Source organism: Manis pentadactyla, unplaced genomic scaffold, assembly GCF_030020395.1.
Source record: "Manis pentadactyla isolate mManPen7 unplaced genomic scaffold, mManPen7.hap1 scaffold_289, whole genome shotgun sequence".
Lineage (NCBI taxonomy): Eukaryota > Metazoa > Chordata > Mammalia > Pholidota > Manidae > Manis > Manis pentadactyla.
This window is the reverse complement of record NW_026644681.1, coordinates 27,829-46,023: the sequence shown is the minus strand read 5'-3', so window position 1 is coordinate 46,023 and position 18,195 is coordinate 27,829. Positions and strand designations below refer to the sequence as shown.

General features: G+C 35.9%; 1 protein-coding gene across 1 annotated transcript in view; it reads right to left on the bottom strand.

The window, feature by feature from the left end:
- LOC118926481 (THO complex subunit 2-like) overlaps nt 1-18,195 on the bottom strand; it is a 105,623-nt gene that overhangs the window by 77,100 nt on the left and 10,328 nt on the right. The window contains 4 exon segments of the mRNA XM_057496714.1: nt 626-696; nt 2,125-2,176; nt 5,526-5,617; nt 15,548-15,606. Of these exon segments, the coding sequence (XP_057352697.1) occupies nt 626-696; nt 2,125-2,176; nt 5,526-5,617; nt 15,548-15,606 (274 nt within the window).

Here is an 18,195-nt window from a genome sequence, read left to right as displayed (position 1 = left end):
ATGACATAGCTCTTTAAAAAAACACTCACTAAAAAATTAAATGCATGCTGTACACGGCCTACAAATGACAAGAACAACCGATGAAATTCTGATTAAAATTGAATCTGTCAACTGTATTTTAAGATAATACAGCACTTCGGTCAAATTCTAGCACAGCAAAGACAAGGACATTCTTCCAGGTCTGAGTAACGGCATTTCTCCTTGATTCTAAATGTATAAACATAAAATGGTTTATTAGACAATGATTATGACAAGTTCTAGAATTTATTATTTTCAAACTACCTTCATTTCTTTTCTCCATACCTAATCATTTAGGAAAAATTGCTCAGTTTAAAAGCTGTCCACATAATTTCTACTCACTTGATAGATGTTTACCTTTCTCTCAGGAATTTATTAGGTCAGGAATACCACCTAAGGTTTTATATGTATAGATAAATGATATGCAAGCATGTCTACTTCATAGAAATAATTAGTATGTCCAATTTTACAAATCATTCCATTTCAAAACCCCAATCTCACCTTAAAATGAATAGTCAACTAGATGTCAACATCCTCCTCCATTATCGTGTTTACTGCAATTACAAGTGTTCAATGGAAAATGTAGAAAGTGCTTTTTAAAACTTACCAAACATGCTAATACCAATTGTGTAAAATAGTCTCTCTTGCTTTTTTCTTCTAAACAATTTGTCTCAGTATCTACAGTGAAGGAAAAAAAAGATGAAAGTCTGACATATTTTCCTAGACTCTCTCCAACACTAAAATAAGATACTTAATTTTCTTTAAAACTAGCTAATTTTGAAATGCTCATTTGGAAAAAATATCTGAAACTATGGTAAGCATGAGCTGTCCTCCATATGCTTATGAATGCTTAGAATTAATTTCTCCTTATACTGGAGACTGACCCTGTGACCAAGGGCATACCCATAAAATGGTAAACCCATAAAATGGTAAGTAGATTACACAGAAGCTGCGTGCTATGGCATTGGAAAAGCAACAAAGCTTCAAAAAAAACCCACTGTTTTAAAAAATGGAAATACTAAAGCAAAATTTAAATGACCACATGTCACAGATGCTAAAGAAGAAATTCCTTTCTTGAGTGTTAAGTGGAACTGGGTGACAACAAAGATCTCTTCTGACATTAAAGATCCTATTACTCAGGAAGTTCAAAACTCTTGACCATGGCCACCTTGTTACCATGTACCATGTTCTATTCAAGCTACCTGGCCATCAGTTCTATGAAAAGACAGTATTAAAAGATATTTTTAATATCCTATTTTGAGTTATAATTCTAGTCAGCAAACAAAAATGTATTCAAGATTTTCATCATTTTCTTCCTACTGAAATCTTTTTTAAAAGCTGAGACCTCCTTGTTGTATATCTGAAACCAATAAAGATTGCATATCAACAATACTTCAATAAAAAAAAGACTTATTTGTCGAATAATTTTCTGAAGTATGAAAGAAATAAAACAATTAGCTCCAAATGCCAAGCATCAAAAATTTCAACTAGAATTAGCAAGATTACAAAGCTGATTTTAGGATTATTACTTTAACTAATTACATACTATTCTTTTAAAGTCAACTCATACTTTAGAATGTGCTATAGAAAGCAGCACTGATTTTAGGGATGTATTAAAAGTTGTCCTCTAAGTATTGTAGGGCTCTCCCCAGACATCCTACCACCGCTTTGTTTCGGTTTACTTTCTACCACCATCCGTGAGAATTGAGAGAAGGGGATTTATCATGAAATATACCCATGTTTTCTTTGCCCTTCTCCATTTACCCTTCCTGGACAGTGCCATTTCCCAATATCCTGGCCAATGTAGCTAACTTCAGAAAACTTAGCCTTTTTATTTGAAATGACTTAATTTAGCTTCATTTTATATAAAGATACATTCTGAAAACTGAATTATAAACTAAAACTAGCACTAGTTTATAAACAGTGATTATACTCACATTTGACTTAAAATACTATAGTCTCTATAGAGTAAAAAGATATATATTCTAGATTTATAAAAACATTTCTACATTGTAAAATCCTTACTTTGGAAGAAAACATTTTAACATAGTACATTAATTTAATAAACAGCACTTTTTACAGGTGAAATAAAGGTTTAATACCTACCTAATATGCAGAATACATCAGCAAGAATGGAAGGCATATCCTCATGAAATTCCTAATTTTAAAAATATAATTATTCATAATAAAACACTACAATAGCACACCAGCAAGTATTATGGTTTCAGAATAAGAAAACCCCAACACCACTGTGTTGACATGTAATGAAATTCTTCATGTTTCATAATATAGAGAAAATAAAGAGACAACAGTTGGAAAAAATGTTTGAATTTCTATCATTAAATAACTTGATAAAATAGAAACCTAAATAAAATAAACACCAGGAAATATTAAAGAGCACAACTGATTGAAATTTTTCCAATGAATTTTCATGTTAGAAACCACTGGAATTTGCAGTACCTCATACCTACCTAAAGCAAAACTGTTAAAAATGGTTTATTTCTCATCCAAAATTTCAAATATTGTGCCCATCACTGACCTATGCAAAAATCATAGTAGTATCAGAACAGAAATCTAAAAAATATAAGAACAATCACAAGCTGGTGTTCCCTAATTCAAGATTCTCTGAAGATAATTACCAAAAATCTATATTTATTTTCCTTATGCTCTAACAGTTGTAAGCCTTTGGAGAAACTGACCCAAAAATGTCCCCTCATTTCTGGATGAAAACTTCAACATTTTTACCAGATCTGTCTCCTAATTTCCCACTCCCATGCCCCATTTTAGAGCAATTTTTCATTAGGAAGGACATAATTCAATTGTCGCAGTTAGTTTGCTGGCACTGTAGTAACCCTGAAACTAGCCTATTTTCAGAGACTAAAAGAAAGAAATGTAATTCTAAAGCAAAACCTGGCAGCTGTAAGAGACACACAGGATATGCTCCTGTGGCTAAGAAGTGGGACCGTGAGATTCAGTACTATGAGAAGGTCATGACAAAGACAATCCAGCTGCAGAAGAATATGTATCACGAAGGACTGAAAGGAAGGGTGAGCTAAGGAAGAACAAAACACACATTTTATGGCGACAGATGGTAACTGCACTTGTCATGGTGAGCATTTCGTAATGTACATAAATGTGAAATCACTGTCATACATCTAGAACTAATATGTCAACTATACTTAGTAAAATTTCTTTAATAAACATTAAGTTCATTTAGACTGTTCATTTTCAATAAATGAGAAAAGTATTATAATCAAATTCCATAAATACACTAAACCCTACACCAATGCCCAATTAATGGAATGAAATAACCTTAACTGTCAACCAGATTTTAACCTCAAATTTCTTAAATGGCTATGAACTTTGGCTATGTCTACTTGAATGCAAATACTCAGGATACCTGAAGACCAGAAATAATAGAGCAAGACAAGAGTTTTCAAACATGGAAAACTCACTGTTGAAAGACATGAACTAATGTTGCTTTCCCATATAGAAAATTTAGTGATAAAAGAGAAATGCATATTGAACCTCTACTGCTCAAATACATCTCAATGTGAGGGGAAAAAATCACAACAGCTAAACACAGAAGTTCCTTAGAACCATCCGCGGGAAAACACAAAAATATAAAGGAGATGACCTACGCTAGCATGAAAATGCCACAGAAGCTTAAAGCAACACAGGGGAAAATGCATGTTGATATCCAGAAGTGCCAGGTCCTACCTCAGTAACAGTTATGAAAGTTGTTCTCAACTGGGCAGATAATTTTATTTCTGCCAGTTTAAAATACAGCCTAATAGAGTAATACACCACTTGTAAAAACTGAAACTTAACTACTGGTTTACAATAAACATGACTACAATTTGACAATTCATCTTTCAATTTAAATATCAAACCACAATGACCAGTATCTGGTCTGAAGTTAACTTAAATACTCTAAAGAATAAAAGAGTGAAACAGAATAACCACTTAAATGTTGGGGGGAAAATCTAGTTAATATTTTCTAAAATAAATGGCAAAAACATGAAAATTGGTATCAAGTGAAGGTCCTCTATGCAACCTCAATTCAGTATCACTGAATCCTCAATTTAAAAAACTACATTTAATTTCTAAACATAAAGGCAAACTAAAGAAAATACCTTGAGAGATGCTATATTGGGAGAAAAACATATTCTAGCCAAATTATTTTTTATACTAGCACTTTTAATTGAGTATACCTTGACTTCAGTAAAATGCAGGCTTTTTTTTCTTGCTCTCCCAGCTTACCTAACATTTTCCATTTTACTCACAACCAGACAAAAGATTAAAATGTGTTTCTGCCTAGCAACAATGACGTATCACTATTACCTTAAAACATTCACTACTGTTGTTGCTGAGCAGCTAGTTGAAGAATTAGGAGAAACCTCAACCTGGATGGAGGAAGCCTACTTAATTCTGGGTGAGAGAGAATTCTCAAACAGATCAGCCCAGTGTAGGTAAGGAAGGAATTCATTAAAGCTACAGCAGCAGGGAATGGCAGCTGCCTTGCAGGCACCAGAGAACAGGAAAGTACAAGGGAAAGAGGGAAATTTCTTGGCCTAGGACAGATTCCCTTGCCAACTCCTGAAGCCAGAGTCACCTGGCATCTTGCGTCCACCTGGATCTGCACAGCATGGGGACTAGCCCCTACGACTCCAGGATTTTGGGGAGCCACGGAGCACAGAATGGAGTAAGATTATGTTCTGAGAACTTCCCAAAGAAAGGAGATTTTCTGGCAGGCTACTAAGAACAGATCACACAGCGGCAGTTCCGTCCATGCCACCCAGGCAATGGGCTGGAAACGTGCAGGCCCAAATCTGATCTCTTAGCAGCCCCTTCCTACTTATTAGGAGTAGCGAAGACCGCAATAATCTGAGCAGTTAGAAAGCTTTATCTGAAAGTACACACTTAAAGAAAGTGCGGACGACCTCAGAGAGAAGGCACACTGAAAGTTTGGGGATTCTGCCTTTTAAGGCTTTCAAGAATGGGGAAAACGGCAGAGGGGGATTGTTGGGCATAGGCTTGACTTGTGGTCTCAAGGTGCTTATCTCTGGTGAGAGACACCGTGTCTCCTTTCCTTTCTTATCAGTCCTCCAGATAATTCTGCTAAATAAACCCAACAAAAGGAATTTATTTATCCAGTTCTTCTCCAAGATAGGGTTACCCTCAAGTAGTGGGGACATATCAGTTAAGACTGCCTGCCCTGCCTTAAGATAGGCTGTTGGGCTACTGTCTCATTACCAGAGAATATGTTAGGAATCTTACTTCTTCAACTCTCTGCTTTTTAAAATGGAATCTTAGCTTTAAGATGGGGTCCCTCCTGTTCTTACCATACTGTTTATATCTCAGAATTTTTCATCATAGGTAGGAAAAGTTATGATGCTTGTCCCATGTCCCTGCCCTACCTCACTATAATTCTGAATAAAATGAAATGCCAATTTATACACTTCAGGGATATTTGTATCAAAAAAGAACACACACACACAACTTACACTAATGTCTTTAAGAACATTAGATGCATGTTCATGCTTGAGATTTCCATTAACGACATGGCATGATAACTCATAAAGAGCTTGCTGGAAATCTGTAGAACATAATAGAAATAATGTGAGAACACAGACTCTGGAACATGAAATGTAGACCCTCGAGGGTTAGATCTATGTATTTCCTACTTCTAAGAATTATTATAAACATCAACAATGGTATGAAAAATATACTTCTAATACTTTTCTCTAGATTTTTTTCCTTTTATTTTCACAAAACAAAATACTAAAAGAGTAAAAAAAAGTGAACCTTGACTATACTACTATAACATAACTACTGCTTGAGAATTCCCTCCCCATCTTTTCCTTTATGTCAACATACTTTATATATTTGAATTCACAAGGCACATCATTTGGTATTCTAATTACCCCACTAACTCTTTTAAAAGCATTTTCTCTTGCTACAGAAGTCTCCAAAATTACCAAAGTCTCCCCTTTCTTTTTCCCTGCACTTATCCCTCCCTTCCCACCCATCCGCCCCAGTCCTTTTCCCTTTGGTAACTGTTAGTCCATTCTTGGGTTCTGTGATTCTGCTGCTGTTTTTTCCTTCAGTTTTTCTTTGTTCTTATACTCCACATATGAGTGAAATCATTTGGTACTTGTCTTTCTCCGCCTTGCTTATTTCACTGAGCATAATACCCTCTTAGCTCCATCGATGTTGTTGCAAATGGTAGGATTTGTTTTCTTCTTATGGCTGAATAAGAAGAAGACTGAATAGAACTCCACCATGTGAATATAAACTAAATTAGCCATTCCTCTCATAAGCACATTTCACAGATTTTTCTAAATATATTCAGATTATAGTCAATTCAATCTCAGGGCTACACTGACAATAAGTAAGGAATAGAAGTAAATATAAAATCAAGTTTTACCCATATCCTAAGGTCAGAGAAACTTCTCCCCAAATATCAATCTTTTTTGTCCTCTATTTCCATCAGAATTCAAACTGAAATAATTACATACATAAAACAGCAGCTCTATGAGAACTGTCAACCACAAGTACTATCATTCACTATTAAAATTAGCAAGTAGTCCCCTTTCCAGGAGGAAGAATCTCTTTTGTGTGTGTGTGGGTGGGGGGCGGGTTGTTATTGGTTAGGTAAACACTTCCTTCCAGCTATCATTTTATTTAGTTTCATACAATAAAAACTTGCTTCCTTTCATCAAAAGGAAAACAGGCAGCCCTAAAAACATTTATGCAAAATAAAGTCAATTTATAATCCCCTTTTAAAAGGAATCAAAAAGTTTTCAGGGCAAAACAGCAAATAAAAAACTAAATATTTAAAATCTTCTCTCTTGGTTTTACTGGTCACAAAAAGAGAATATAATAGAAATCAAGACATATCAATCCCCCTTTAAACAATGGAAATAGTATTCTACAATCAAATAAATTTGTCCTCAAATTATTTGTTAATGTACTATAGCCCAATTGTCCCAATTCTTTATGAAGAATTCATTATTAAATAATCCCACCTTTTTCACAAATATGCCTTAATTATGCTTAAAATAAACTATATAAAAACTAACTTGTTAGCATGGTAGGAATATGAAGTTAACTTAATGCTTTGAATTTCCATCAATAAAATGCTTTTACAGCAAATAATACTCATGTAAAGTTATCCAGATAACTAAGATTTCTTAAAAAAGCAATCACTCTTAGGAAAAAACAGCTGAATATCAAACTAAATTTCCATAAGAATACAAGCTGACAGAGGCTGAGGGAATTCTAATCTTAATCACAGGAGACTATAAAACAGAGAACAAAGAGCCCAGGTCATTTTGCTGACAGTAAAGGACATAAAAACAATCACAACGTAATCCACAAAGATGCAAAAACAGTCCCCAACTCACATATTCTTTAAATGCCCATTTAACTGGTTAGGAAGTCCTACTGTATTTTTTTTCAGTGGATATACTATAGTAGTAATTTTTCTTATTCATTTTGTTATCATTAATCTACAATTACATGAAGAACATTATGGTTACTAGACTCCCCCCTTCACGTAGTCCCCCCCACAAACCCCATTACAGTCAGTGTCCATCAGCGTAGTAAGATGCTGTAGAATCACTACTAGTCTTCTCTGTGTTGTACATCCCTCCCTATGACCTCCCACCCACATTATACGTGCTAATTGTACGGCCCCCTTTCTTTTTCTCAGCGCTTATCCCTCCCTTCCCATCCATCCTCCACAGTCCCTTTCCCTTTGGTAGCAGTTAGTCCATTCTTGGGTTCTGTGACTCTGCTGCTCTTTTGTTCCTTCAGCTTTTCTTTGATCTTACACTCCACATATGAGTGAAATAATTTGGTACTTGTCTTTCTCCGCCTGGCTTATTTCACTGAGCATAACACCCTCTAGCTCCATCCATGTTGTTGCCAATGGTGGGATATGTTTTATACTTATGGCTGAATAATATTCCATTGTGTATATGTACCACATCTTCTTCATCCATTCCTCTACTGATGGACACTTAGGTTGCTTCCTTTTCTTGGCCATTGTAAATAGTGCTGCGATAAACATAGGGGTGCATCTGTCTTTTTCAAACTGGGCTGCTGTATTCTTAGGGTAAATTCCAAGAAGTGGAATTCCTGGGTCAAATGGTATGTGTATTTTGAGCTTTATGAGGAACATCCGTACTCCTTTCCACAATGGTTGAACTAATTTACATTCCCCACAACAGTGTAGGAGGGGTCCCCTTTCTCCACACCCTCGCCAACATGTGTTGTTGTTTGTCTTTTGGATGGTGGCCATCCTTACTGATGTGAGGTGACATCTCATTGTGGTTTTAATTTGCATTTCTCTGATGACTAGCGATGTGGAGCATCTTTTCATGTGTCTGTTGGCCATCTGAATTTATTGTTTGTAGAAATGTCTGTTCAGCTCCTCTGACCATTTTTTAACTGCATTATTTGCTTTTGGTTTATTGAGGTGTGTGAGCTCTTTATATATATTGGATGTCAACCCTTTATCGGATCTGTCATTTATGAATATATTCTCCCATACTGTAGGGTACCTTTTTGTTCTATTGATGGTGAACTTTGCTGGACAGAAGCTTTTCAGCTTGATACAGGCCCACTTGTTCATTTTTGCTTGCGCTTCCCTTGCCCAGGGAGAAGTGTTCATGAAGAAGTGTCTCATGTTTATGTCCCAGAGATTTTTGCCTATGTTTTTTTCTAAGAGTTTTATGGTTTCATGATTTACATTCAGGTCTTTGATCCATTTTGAATTTACTTTTGTGTATGGGGTTAGACAATGATTCAGTTTCATTCTCTTACATGTAGCTCTACAGTTTTGCCAGCACCATCTGTTGAAGAGACTGTCATTTCCCCATTGTATGTGCATGGCTCATTTATCTTATAATTATTGACCATATATGTTTGGGTTAATGTCTGGAGTCTCTAATCTGTTCCACTGGTCTGTGGCTCTGTTCTTGTGCCAGTACCAAATTGTCTTGATTACTGTGGCTTTGCAGTAGAGTTTGAAGTTGGGGAGTGACATCCCCCCCCACTTTATTCTTCCCTCTCAGGATTGCTTTGGATATTCGGGGTTTTTGGTGTTTCCATATGAATTTTTGAACTATTTGTTCCAGTTTGTTGAAGAATGCCGTTGGTAATTTGATAGGCATTGCATTGAATCTGTATATTGCTTTGGGCAGGATGGCCATTTTGACGATATTAATTCTTCCTAGCCAAGAGCATGGGATGAGTTTCCATTTGTTAGTGTCCTCTTTAATTTCTCTTAAGAGTGTCTTATAGTTTTCAGGGTATAGGTCTTTCACTTCCTTGGTTAGGTGTATTCCTATGTATTTTATTATTTTTGATGCAATTGTGAATGGAATTGTTTTCCTGATTACTCTTTCTATTAGTTCATTGTTAGTGTATAGGAAAGCCACAGATTTCTGTGTGTTACTTTTGTATCCTTCAACTTTGCTGTATTCTGATATTTGTTCTAGTAGTTTTGGAGTGGAGTCTTTAGGGTTTTTATGTAAAATATCATGGCGTCTGCAAATAGTGACAGTTTAGCTTCTTCTTTACCAATCTGGATTCCTTGTATTTCTTTTGTTTTGTCTAATTCCCGTGGCTAGGACCTCCAGTACTATGTTGAATAACAGTGGGGAGAGTGGGCATCCCTGTCTTGTTCTGGATCTCAGAGGAAAAGCTTTCAGCTTCTCACTGTTCAGTATGATATTGGCAGTCGGCTTATCATCTACGGCCTTTATTATGTTGAGGTCCTTGCCCTCTATACCCATTTTGTTGAGAGTTTTTATCATGAATGGATGTTGAATTTTTTCAAATGCTTTCTCAGTATCTATGGAGATGATCATAAGGTTTTTGTCCTTCTTTTTATTGATGTGGTGGATGATGTTTATAGATTTTTAAATGTTGTACCATCCTTGCATCCCTGGGATGAATCCCACTTCTTCATGGTGTATGATACTTTGGATGTATTTTTTAATTCAGTATGCTTATATTTAGTATTTTTGCATGCAAGTTCATCAGGGATATTGGTCTGTAATTTTCTTTTTTTGTTGGGCTGTTTGCCTGGTTTTGGTATTAGGGTGATGTTGGCTTCATAGAATGAGTTTGGGAGTATTTTCTCCTGTTCTATTTTTTGGAAATCTTTAAGGAGAATGGGTATCATATCTTCTCTGTATGTCTGATAAAACTCCGAGGTAAATCCATCCGGCCCGGGGTTTTTTCCTTGGGTAGTTTTTTGATTACCGCTTCAATTTCTTTGCTGGTAATTGGTTTGTTTAGACTTTGTGTTTCTTCCTTGGTCAGTCTTGGAAGGTTGTATTTTTCTAGGAAGTTGTCCATTTCTTCTAGGTTTTCCAGCTTCATAGCATATAGGTTTTCATAGTAGTCTCTAATAATACTTTGTATTTCTGTTAGGTCCATCATGATGTTTCCTTTCTCGTTTCTGATTCTGTTGATGTGTGTTGATTCTCTTTTTCTCTTAATAGGTATGGCTAAAGGCTTATCTGTTTTGTTTATTTTCTCAAGGAACCAGCTGTGGGTTTCATTGATTTTTTCTATTGTTTTATTCTTCTCAATTTTATTTATTTCTTCTCTGATTTTTATTATGTCCCTCTTTCTGCTGACTTTAGCCCTCATTTGTTCTTTTTTTCCAATTTTTATAATTGTGACGTTAGACTATTCATTTGGGTTTGTTCTTCCTTCTTTAAATATGCCTGGAGTGCTATATACTTTCCTCTTAAGACTGCTTTCACTGCGTCCCACACATGTTGGGGCTTTGTGTTGTTGTTGTCATTTGTTTCCATATATTGCTTGATCTCTATTTTAATTTGGTCGTTGATCCATTGATTATTTAGGAGCATGTTGTTAAAGCCTCCATGTGTTTGTGGGCCTTTTTATTTTCTTTGTGCAATTTAGTTCTAGTTTTATTCTTTTGTGGTATGAAATGTTGCTTGGTAGAATTTCAATCTTTTTTAATTTACTGAGGCTCTTTTTGTGGCCTAGTATGTGGTCTATTCTGGAGAATGTTCCATGTGCACTTCAGAAGAATGTGCATCCTGTTGCTTTTGGATGTAGAGTTCTATAAATGTCTATTAGGTCCATCTGTTCTAGTGTGTTGTTCAGTGCCTCTGTGTCCTTACTTATTTTCTGTCTGGTGGATGTGTCCTTTGGAGTGAATGGTGTGTTGAAGTCTCTTAAAACGAATGCATTCTATTTCCTCCTGTAGTTCTGTTAGTATTTGTTTCACATATGCTGGTGCTCCTCCGTATTTGGTGCATATATATTTATAATGGTTATATATCCTCCTGTAGGACTGACCCCTTTATCATTATGTAATGTCCTTCTTTATCGCGTTACTTTCTTTGTTTTTAAATCTATTTTATCTGATACTAGTACTGCAACACCTGCTTTTTTCTCTCTGTTGTTTGCATGAAATATCTTTTTCCATCCCTTTACTTTTAGTCTGTTCATGTCTTTGGGTTTGAGGTGAGTCTCTTGTAAGCAGCATGTAGATGGGTCTTGTTTTTTTTATCCATTCAGTGACTGTATGTCTTTTGATTGGTCCATTCAGTCCATTTACATTTAGGGTGATTATCGATAGGTATGTACTTAATGCCATTGCAGGCTTTGGATTTGTGGTTACCAAAGTTCAATCTTAATTTCCTTACTATCTAAGAGTCTAACTTAATTCACTTAGTATGATGTTACAAACACAATCTAAAGGTTCTTTGCTATTTCTCCCCCTTTTTCTTCCTCCTCCATTCTTTCTATATTAGGTATCATATTCTGTATTCTTTGTCTATCCCTTGATTGACTTTGGGGATAGTTAATTTAATTGTGCATTTGCTTTGTAATTAGCTGTTCAACTTTCTTTACTGTGGTTTTATTACCTCTGGTGACAGCTGTTCAACCTTACGAACACTTCTATCTATAGCAGTCCCTCCAAAATAGACTATAGAGATGGATTGTGGGAGGTAAATTCTCTAAGCTTTTGCTTATCTTGAAATTGTTTAATCCCTCCTTCAAAGTTAAATGATATTCTTGCTGGAAAAAATAATTTTGGTTCCAGGCCCTTCTGCTTCATGCCTTTAAATACATCATACCACTCCCTTCTGGCCTGTAAGGTTTCTGCTGAGAAGTCTGATGTTAGCCTGATGGGCTTCCTTTGTATGTGGATCTTATTTCTGTCTCTGGCTGCTTTTAACAGTCTGTCCTTATCCTTGACCTTTCCCATTTTAATTACTATGTGTCTTCGTGTTGTCTTCCTTGGGCCCCTTGTGTTGGGAGATCTGTGGATCTCCATGGCCTGAGAGACTATCTCCTTCCCCAGATTGGGGAAGTTTTCAGCAACTACCTCCTCAAAGACACATTTTATCCCTTTCTCCCTCTCTTCTTCTTCTGGTATCACTATAATGCGAATATTGTTCCGTTTAGTTTGGTCAGATATTTCTCGCAATATTCTTTCATTTCTCGAGATCCTTTCTCCTTTCTGTGCCTCAGCTTCTTTGTATTCCTCTTGTCTAGTTTCTATTTCATTTATCGTCTCTGCCACCATATCCAACCTGCTTTTAATACCCTCCATCATAGTCTTCAACGCTTGGATCTCTGACCTGAATTCATTTCTGAGTTCTTGGATATCTTTCCGTACCTCCATTAGAATGTTGATGATTTTTATTTTGAACTCCCTTTCAGGAAGAGTCACGAGGTCCATATCATTTAAATCTTTCTCTGGAGTTGTATTAGTCATTTTACTCTGGATGAGGTTTCTTTGGCATTGCATATTTGTACATGGCACCCTCTAGTATTCAGAAGCTCTATTCTGGAGCTGCTCAGCACTGAAGGAATGTCAGGCGTCGCAGAGGAGTGCTATTGCTGCCTGGGTGGAGGAAAGAACTGTTCCCGGCTTCCCAGCTGCTGTGCCTGTCTCCGCTGCCTGAACCAGTGGGCCAAGCACAGAGATATGCTTTTGTGCCAGAGCAGCCGAATATGGATCCCTGCTTTCCACAGGCGGCCGGAATCCCTGTCTCCCCAGGAACTCCACTGGTCCGAGCTTTCCAATCCCGTAATTAGAAGAGTATGATGAAAACACCATGAAATGTAGGTTTGTGCTCCCAGAGCAGATCTCTGGAGCTAGGTATTCAGCAGTCACAAGCCTTCCACTCCCTCCCTGCTCCATTTCTCTTCCTCCTGCCGGTGAGCTGGGGTGAGGGAAGGGCTCGGGTCCTGCCAAGCCACAACTCTAGTACATTTCCCTGTTCAGCGAGATCTGCTCTTTTCTCCAGGTGTATGCAGTCTGGCGCCGGCCTCTTTCTTGTTGCTGTCTCAGGATTAGTTGCGCCAACTATATTTTCTTGTTATATCCAGTTTTAGGAGGAAGCCTCTGTCTCTCCTCTCATGCAGCCATCTTTAATCCTCTCCCTCTTCTACTGTATTTTGTCCATAGAAATAGTAAATGGTACCTGGAGACTACCATGGCTAGCTCCACAAAATCATAAAAAAATCTACACTAAAGTTCAAAAACTTTGCATTTACAATGGAGTGGAAAGTTTAAAGCCCTTATACATAAAAAAATGAACAAAGGATTTTATCTTAATGCTTACATTTCAGAAAAAGCAGTTTTAAGAATAGCCACAAGTAAAAAAAACTTCTAGACATTCTTACAAGTGCTTTGTGGGATTTGAATATTGAAGATAACAGTTCTTTGTTATGTTGAATGTCACTAGGATTACCCTGGTTTATCAGCCATCATTACAATGTTATTTTACTGGGGAAGAGGGATGTATAAAAGAACAAGGGAAGTAGTGTGTGCAAGGTAAACTGCCTGCCTGAAATGAAATGAAATCAATTGAGAGGAGCAGAAAGGGAAAGGGTAGAGAGAACCCTATCCAAACTCAATCCCCGAGATAGAACAAAAGAAATTCTGAAGAAATGACATGCAATTTCCAGCATGGACTACAAACTGGGGCCCTCAGACCAAAGCTTGATTGGTGGCAGCTATCAGCCAGAGCTTTAACGTGTTGAAGAACGACAAGGGCAAGCAAGAGAGCACTGGCAATCCAGCCAATGAGGCCACACTCAAATACTTTTCGTTTCATATGTGAATCAGAACAAACATTCAAAAAGTAACAATAATATGATAGTTAGATCTGATAGAAGATCCACCCAGTTCCATTTAAAACTAAAAGAGTAATCCCCTAGGTTATATTATGCATAGTTCTTCTGAGAGTTCTTATTTAACCCACTTAAGATTTCAATTGTAAACAAGATCAAAGTTAACCAAGAAGTCACACACTTGTATCAAACACAGGAACGAAAAAAATTAAGTATCCTAGTGCTTTTAGGAAAGAGTCTTTTTTTACGTTCTTATACTTTTTCAGTGAACTGATTTATTCAAAAAGAAGGCATTTTATCAACCTCAGAAACCTTATGAACGATCTTACAATTTTATAAGCAGGAGGAACTGGAAAATAACTTTGGGAATGTGAGCTTACAAATGTTAAATCTTACAACAGATCTAACTCAAATGACAGGGGGAAAATGGTTCATTCATTTGTTTCAAGTCTTCCCATTTGAATGCTTTCCATTAAAAAATTCAAATATTCTTTAAAAAGTATATACTTTCATATATTTCATCAAGGTAATATTTTGATTAAAGTAAACATTTCTATAGAAGTATTTTCTATTCTTAATCATCTATTCACAAAAGCATAATTTAAATAAAATTAATTTTATCCAATAATTTTTCTCTAAAATAGAACACTTGTTATAAATCATTTTTTCCAGATTGAAAAAATGTCATGGTTCCCACCCACAATGAAAGCTACACAGGAAAATTCTTTAAACATAATGGACATAATTGTTTTGTTTTTGCCCCACCTTTTCTAAATCTAAATTTCTTAAAGGCCTAATTTTAAATTAATGAGTGTTAAATAGTAAAGTCCTTTAAAATTAAAGTTCACATCCTAGTTAATTACATAACATTTTACTAATAAACAGTATTTGTGATGTGCGTAAACAATTCCTTTGCTTTTAACGTTTTCCATGACAACTGCCTTTAACAAGATCCCCAGATACCACCTAAACATAACCAGCTTTAGTAAAAACACTGAACCTCAGTTTCTGGAAATTTCCTTGTGCAAACAATATCAAAACAGTTTTCCTTTCCATGCTAGCTTTTCTCTTCTGTTTATGACTGATAGCTAGTTTATATAATTTTTAATACAGCTAGCAACTGTTGAAATGTAGCTAAATATTCCATGTCATAATTATAAAGTCAAGCAATATCATTATGACTATTATACAGGTTAATGACATCCATATAGAGATTTCTAGTCTTACGGTTTTAATCCTAACTGTAATATATTCATATAAAAGCTTTATATAGTGTGAACTATCTTATAGCTTTGTTTTCGTTTGCAACAATTTAATGGAAAACAATATTTATTAATTTTGGCCAAGCCAAACATAACAGCTTTGATACTCTTGAAAGTCTTACCTCTATAAGATGAACAATCATGGCTTTTATTTTCACTCAGGACACGGCATAAATGCAAACTAGAATAAACCAGAAATAATATTTATTAATTTCAATACTACCACAGATGTCTTTAAAGAGCAAGTCATTTCAACTAAAAATATCTGGAAATATATATGTTAAATCCATAATAAAACAAATCTAAAAACCCTAACTGGTCAGAACTGACGGACACTAGTGAATCAATTGATTATTTTGAAAACTGGTAAATAAAAACCAAGTACTTACTCTGCCTTTCATATATGAACCAACAGTTGATAAGAAATGTCTCTGTATTGAAGTATTTCAGCTAATAAAAAAATGCTAGAACTAGAACATCATCATTTTAAATCCCTAAAAATTGAAGAATATACACAGGCATCTAGCAATGGCTATTCACATCATAAGAGACAATCTGACATTAGTGCCTCCTGATCCTAATGAATTAACACACCACCCACCTGTGAAGTTGTCTTTTTTTAAAAAAGGCATGAACCTAAATTCAGACTATGGGAAACTCTACGGTACAATAACCCAATCTCTTCAACAAATACATTGCAAGGAAAAATAGAAGATAGTGGGGAATCTTTAGGGTAAAAAAGGCTTAAGGGATGTATCAATCACAATGTATGGATCCTTACTTGGATCCTGTTTCAAGCAAGTATTTTTAAAATTTACATTTATGAGTCAATTATAATATTTTATAGACTCTTTATCTTTAAAAGACAGACGCTGAAATACTTACAGATGAAATATTTACCTCAGTAGAATGGGAAAATGGGTGATGGGGTTACAGATGAAACAAGCAGTTGATAACTATTAAAGCTGGTTGATGATTTCACGGGGGATATACCATCCTACTTCCTCATATGTTTAGAAATTTTTTTCAATAATAAAGTTTAAAAACAAAAACTGAAAATCTGAAAAAAAATACTTGTATTTTTAATACTTCCTCATTAGAGTAAGTAAAGTAAAGAAAGATATACAGGATACAGTGAAGAGGTATACTTAAATGGAATCCTAGAAAGAAGAGAGAAAACAGGGCAAAAATAATATTTGAAGGAATTAAAAGCCAGTAATTAGAATTCAGTTTTCCAGAACTGAAGTGAAATCCACATCTGGACATGACATTGTAAAACTTGTTTTATCTAAGGTAAGAAAAAGACAAAATCATTTAAGCACCTAAGGAAAAAAAAGACAATATTATCAACATGACTTCTCAAAAAGAACACAATGCCAGAGATTATTAAAGATGCATTCAAGGTGCTAAAATGAAGTATCTGCCAACCTAAAATTCTGTACCCAAAAAACACAATTCTAAGGGAAGGTAAAGACTGAACTTCACACTAGAAGAAATGCTTAAGGAGATACTTTAGACAGTATAAAAATGATCCCAGATAGAACCTTACAGTTGCAGCAAGATGATGATGAGGAAAAAACCTGGCAAGTACATGGATAATTCTAAGTGAATATTAACTTCAATAATAATAATAGTGTTTTGTGGTATTTAAACATGTAGTATTAAGTATATAAAGAGAATATATAAATGGAAAAATAATATTGAAATACATCAAGACTAATGCAGGTTTATCCCAAATATTTGTTCTAATTAATTCATCACATTAAACAGAGTTTTTAAAATTACATGATAGTTTCATAGATGCATAAAAACACTTGATAAAATTCAATATCCATTCACTATTATTTTTAAGACACTTAGAAAACCGGTAGTTCAGTGTGCTTCACAAACTTCCTGATCCAGAGACAGTTCCCGGAGTTCTGTGAGGTCAAAACTATATCCATAATACCAAGACTTCATTTTCCTTTTTTGCTGTTTACATTTACACTAATTGTTCAAAAACAAAGGAAGGCAGGACTCCAGGCACCTTAAAATGTATCAGGGCAGTAGCACCAAACTGTTTCATTGATTCATTGTGATAAAGAAATCAGAGAATAAAGCCAGTCTCAGGTACGATGCAAACTGTTTCATTTTATTTTTCATGACCATTCACAAAAAAAGCCAACTTCACTTAAGAATGTCCTTGATGGAAGTGACATCAGCAAGATGGCAGAACAGGAAGCCCCAGGTCTTCCTTCCTCCCTCAGAAACACCTGTTCAACAATACCCATACCAATTCCCTTTATGAGAACTCAGAAATCAGTTAAAGAGGCTCCTGCACCCCAGGTGCTACTAAACCAGCTGCATCAAAGATGGTAGGAAAATTCATGACACCCATAGTCCCTCCTCCCAGCACAGCACCACACAACTGGAAGTAAACTGGCCTCCAGATTTCTCCTGGGGAGGGAAAGAAGACTGGACTTTACATCTAACATCCTAACTTGGCAGGGAGGGGAGGGGAGTGCGGGGCCTGCTTGAGGGACTAGCTTCTTTCTCCACTTCTTGGAGCACAGACAATAACTGGCACACCCTAGGTGCCTGGGGCCTACTGAGAACTAAAAAAGGAGTTGGGTGGTTAACTACAGATCCAGAGAACCCACGGGACAACAAACAGACCAATACAGCTCAGCAACTTCTCCCTCATGGGAGAAAGGGAAGACTGGTGGCTGTGTCCAACATTTCAGTTTTCTGTGGGACTGCCTGTGGGGCTGGTCTCTTATCTAGCCTGACT